Below are 5,643 nucleotides of genomic sequence, written 5' to 3'. Positions count from 1 at the left end.
GATAATAGTCATAAGTAATCTACGTTATTTGCTGGGAAAACATCCTCTATTGTGCACAGCAGTGCACATATATGCCAAACTATTAGCTGAGAAAACAAAGAAACTACAAGTCTATTTTGAACTATTTAAATTTAAAATTAGGCTTTAAATCTCAACCAATTGTTTGGTATAAAAGTGCACTACTGTGCTCAGCAGGGAAGTATGCACAGCATAGGATTTTTTCCCCTTATTTGCTCCCTCCAATCTGCTAGCTAATTTATTGATGGTCAAAAGATCATTTATATTAGCTAGCTAATTGATTGATTCTACACCTTCCTAATTGATTGTAAATACCTTCTTTGTATATTTCATTTAGGTAGACATTTTTTGTATGTTTTGTATATATACCTCTTAAGGTATTGCAATAAAGTGTGCCAATTTACAACCCAATATGCATGTTTAACACATTTAAAGGTTGGCTCCTTTTCGGCATAAGTAAATGGCTGCCACCAAGAGGCTAAGCTTTAGATTATTGGAGAATTTATGCATGGTAATGAAGTGGATCTGGGGTTGCTCCACTTCGATCACTAGACACCTCTACCTACATGGTATGAATATATATGACTTGGTATTTCCCAAGGTGGATGAGGGCTTCATTAAGTCAGTATTCCGACCCAAAAAAATTGGCAAGAAAATTCTAACCCAAAAGGTTCATCAGCATGCTTCTTTTTTCTTTTCTCTTTGGTTTCCCTGAATTCACATAAGAAGTTCAAACTTTTGTTGTGGATTGAGGGATCTGTTTCCTGTCCATAGAGTTTGAACTTTTCTCTCCAGTTTTTTCCTTTCATAAATATAGCAACTCTATTGAAGAGAAAAGTTCAAACTTTTATAAAGGATTTTCACAACAGAAGTTCAAACTTTTGAAAAGAGTTTAAAATAGGTTAAGATACATTGAAGAAAGTCCTATCTAAGACTAGTAACCACACAAGAAATAGCCCCTGTTGAATGGAGCTGAAACATGTAGTCCTTTTCATGTCAGTTTTGCATCATAATGTATTAAGTAGCAAAAATGGATTGAAAACCCTAAAATCTTCAATAGAGAGGTTAGAAATCGGTGCAAAGATAAAATAAACATCAATATTAAAATTTGATAAATTTGGAAAATCAAAGAGATCATAACTTTCTTGAAGAAGGGGAAGAAAGAGGATTCAAGTGAAAGTGATGGATAAAAGGGGCGGGGGTTGATCATAGTGATTTAGATGATATTTGATCAGAATCATTTCTTAATTGTTCCTCAAAAACCAGAATCTTCCTCAGGTTGAATGAAAAGAAAGCGCTAAAGTGAAAAATTAGAATGACTATAATTGATAACAAACACAACATTATGGGGGGAAAAAGAGAGTAAGAAAAGAATATGGTACCAGTAACATCTGGTAAATCGTTGATCCGATTAAATGCACTTCTTCATTGTGCTTTCTTCTTCTGGGATTTTGCTTATAGTCTGGCCTTCTCTTCCATCTTCTACTTTGATAGAAACAATGGATTTTCCACTCTTGTACCTTTTCAAGTTAATAGGTTAGTTTCATAAATGATAATCATATATTAATAGTAAGAGGGAAAACTTAGTAATTCCTAAGCCATTACAAATTTTGTTGGCTTCGTGCATCAACAATAGGAGAAGTTTTGTTGCCTATAAAACACATAGACCTTCAATCTTCATGTCCAATTATGCCAAACGTAAGGATGATCTTGAAATTCTTACAGTTTGATATTGGGGAAAAGGTATTTATCAACCAAGCATCAAATTTCAGGCCAAATTCAATCATTTACCCTCCCAGGCATCCTTCTAGTAACCCTAAAGCTCTTTTACAGTTTGAAACCCTTGATAGTGTATTACAGACCTCATCGATTTGTTGAATGGAAAAAGTGAAAACAGTGCATGCAGTCTAGGATGGGTTACATAATCTACATGAACCAACAATAGACCCTCATTGTGATGAAAAACTTTACATCAGAGTGCAAAGCTTTACATTGGAGTGCAAAGTCAAGTTTGAACAAAAGTATAGATGCCATTAACCTAACCAAATGTTGAACGAAAATATGATTCCCAAAAAATACATTTAAAAAAAAAAAAGAAAAAAAGAAGAAGAAGAGAGAGATAAATGCCATAGATTTTGACAACAAAGGGCACTTACAAAGAAAGAACATGAACGAAAAAATAAGACTGTAGAGGGGATCTTACCTAAACGAGTTCTCCATTAGAACCTCAAGGATACTCTGACTGATATGAGAAGGGGACATTAAATAGAGAAAGTGTCAATATTTTCGATGAAACGGCTATAACATAAAATGACGTATGTGTTTGAGCATTAATTATTGTCTTAATATAATGAGCTGTTTCCTGACTGGAAAAAGAAAATTTTATTTATGAGATACAGACCGGAAATTCATGGAAATATGTTCTATACATTTCTTAGCTTAAAAGAAAAATGCATGTTAGCATTTCTATTAAGTGGTGCAAGTTAGCCAAATTCATAAAGTTTTGATATCCTATGCTTTTCAATTTTTTTACCCTTTTCTTTAAATTTTATTTTGTTAAATACATATTGGCATAAGGAGAACTATGAGTGAGGAGAGAGAAGCTTTGCAGATTTTGGCCCCTAGGAAGTCAGCGTTCTTGCGATTGAACCAACCCAAGGAAGGTGGAGGGACGGCTGTTGAAGGGGTTGAGATTTCCTATTCTGCTGTTGTTGGGAGTTTGAAGATGCCTGTGAACAACTCATTGCCAAGTCGAATTAAGGCTGGATCTTATAGAAGAATCGTTATCCTCCAGCTAGAGTATGAGTGGCAGTGGAATCAATTGAGATTTGTGCTGATTGGGAGAGCTAACTTTCGCTTGACTTCCATGGCTGAGTTGCGTGAGGTAGCAAGAATTTCCTGGAAGATTTTTCAGGGGATGAGTTTGCATTCCTTAGGGAAAGGATTCATCATCTTCCAATTCAAATGCAAAGGTGATATGGTAGAGATCTGACATCGGGGTTGGTGGGAGGTAGGCTCTCAGCTTATCAGTTATCGGCGGCGGCGACCAGACTTCAACATTAATGATCCTTACCCAGAGCCTAAGCTGGTTTGGGTTCACTTTCTGGAGCTCCCCCTTGAGTATTGGCATGAGAAGGCTCTGTTGACTATATCCAAGGCAGTAGGAAGACTAGTTTCTTTGGACCGATGCACTCACAGTGGTGTCTTGGGGCATTATGCCCATGTGTTGGTGGAATTAGAGGAATTTGACGAGTGAGTAAAGGACATTCAAGTCGAGTGTTTTGTACCTGGTTCCACTTGGGTTTATAACTTCATTCAAAAGATCGTGTATGATGACTCCATTGTCAGATGTATTGTCTGTTATCATGAGGGTCACAATGCAAGGGGAAGAAGACTATTAAATCTGATCTGCAGGATGTTGCGGTCATTGATGGCCAAAAGAGTCCTTGATCAACAGAGATTCCGTTGAGAGTAGTTAGGGAGCCTAGGGTGGAGGTGCCTTGTCACACCCCACCCAGCCGGATCCAGTCATACCCAAATACCCATGGGGGTGATACACCAAAAGACCTAGGTTCAGTGACAATTCCATACAACACATGATATAACATAATTAAAGGACAAGAATAATCAAGATCAAGTATTAAAATCCAAAATCCAAAATATCGATTACAATCATCCAAGGTTTAGAATCCAAAGACATAAACATCAGAGTTTAATGGAAAGATTATAGTTAGTTCGCAGCGGAAAACTCTAAGGAAGATTCTAATGGAAAGCGACTCCATAAGAACAATCCAGATAGGAACATGACGCATCATGTGCATCCACCTCTTCCCCGATCACGCTCTCATGGAAATCTACAACCAATGGATCCTCCATAGGAGTGGGATCCTTGTAACCTAAAGAGAAGTCTAAAAATATACACAAATAAAGGTGTGAGTTCATAGAACTCAGTGAGGTTAACTAACATTCATGACATGCATTCATCTATCATTTCCACATCATAAACATAAGATAAGCATGTGATTAATAATATAAATAAAATGATGCATGAGTAGGATATGATGTTTCTAACTCTATCATGTAGTCTCTATGGTAGACACGCTTTAAGTATAAACATCAATCTCCTTTGGGCGGTCTCAGTCACTCTCCCTTAACAAGAGACGTCTATTGGGTTCTCCGTGGTTGTTGCGTAAACTCCTGTTGAACCGTGGTTGGGATATAGGTCACCACTATCTCACATCACCGTTTGGTATGAAATTTGGCGTGTATCAATATAAGCCTAAGCCCAGTACAAGGTCATACGGTCTCATACTACATATGGTCCGGATATCTCCCCTCATGCCTAGTGCCCTTTTGCTTCGATACCTTCCCACCTATGAATGAAGTCCTCAACGGGAGGCATCTATTGAACCCCATTCCTTAACCCAGTGGTTGTCTACATATAATAGACAGGATGCTCTCCATGTCCTCTCACAAATTGGTTACCGGTCTTGAGCACCCAGGAGCCCTTATCTATTATATGCAACCCTACCTCTCTATGATGATAGTGGGCCTGTTCGACATCCAGGACCCAACCACTAGCATCACGGGTTAACCGGCTTTAATACCCCTACCGGAAGGGTAGTAGTTCTCATAGGGATTTCCTAGCCCAACACTTCTAGACACTTATCATTTATGCAATTTAAATCTAAATACCATCACATGAGGTCACTAGGGTAATGGACAAACCCACAACCCCATTTGCAAAAATCATTTAAGAAGAATAATTCCATTCAACATCATCATCACATACATTCTCATATCATATACATATCATTAATATAAAGTTTCAAATAAAGGAAAATAATCAACATCAAACTTACCTTCCGTTCGCGCAAAGTCACACACAAGCATATTATAATATATGGCCATTTAGAGCAATTTATATCACTAATTGGATCCAAAATAACAACACTTAATAGTACACAACATGGTTAGTCATTCCTCACCTTTCAATTCAATTCTTTTCTTAAATTCACAAATTTCGATTCACAAGAGTCGGCGATTAACTCGCAAAATTTCCTAATCACACAAGAAGATTAATAAACACAAATCAGAAATCAAATGGGTTTCAAAAGAGTCCCTAAGATTACCCAACAAAACCCAGTTTGACGATTATGTTCAAACATACCGTTTTAAACCTAGTTTCGGCAAAAATTCAATATTTCGCTACCGATTCAAAGTTGAATCGAAACAAAACTTTGGCAATGTCTAATTGGCAGCAATAGGATCCTAAGGGTACCTTCAATTTTATCTAATTCGTTGTCAATCAAAGCCCCAAATTTTGGCTCTCGAGAGTGCTATGGGTGTCTCTGAGAGTCAAAAATGCAAGATCGTTTGCAACTGTTCGCACAAACCATTCACAAACTAAAGAGAAACATAAATAAGACTATTTTCAAACATTCATTACATTTTCTAACAATTCCGCAATGATTTGGGTGTTGGCACGCTTCCGAATGGTTAGACACCTTCCTTTCCCTTGGTTTCTCCTCCTCCTTTAGCCTCAACCTCGTACTATCAATATAAAATGTGAGTATGAGTGAAAGAGGGCAAGAAATAAGGTTTTAAACAGTAAAAACCCGATTA

General features: G+C 37.2%; 1 protein-coding gene across 1 annotated transcript; it reads left to right on the top strand.

Moving 5' to 3' along the window:
* The first annotated feature begins 2,602 nt into the window (after positions 1-2,602).
* On the top strand, positions 2,603-3,274 carry LOC149005202 (uncharacterized). The gene is made up of 2 exons (XM_089135810.1): positions 2,603-2,939; positions 3,033-3,274. The coding sequence occupies exons 1-2, from the start codon at positions 2,603-2,605 to the stop codon at positions 3,272-3,274; spliced, it is 579 nt and encodes a 192-aa protein (XP_088991936.1).
* The last annotated feature ends 2,369 nt before the right edge of the window (positions 3,275-5,643 follow it).

This window comes from Hakea prostrata, chromosome 9 (assembly GCF_041222555.1).
Source record: "Hakea prostrata isolate BN-2017 chromosome 9, UWA_Hpros_2, whole genome shotgun sequence".
NCBI classification, from domain to species: Eukaryota; Viridiplantae; Streptophyta; class Magnoliopsida; order Proteales; family Proteaceae; genus Hakea; species Hakea prostrata.
The sequence above is the reverse complement of the archived record's forward strand: the minus strand, read 5'-3'. Positions and strand labels throughout refer to the sequence as shown.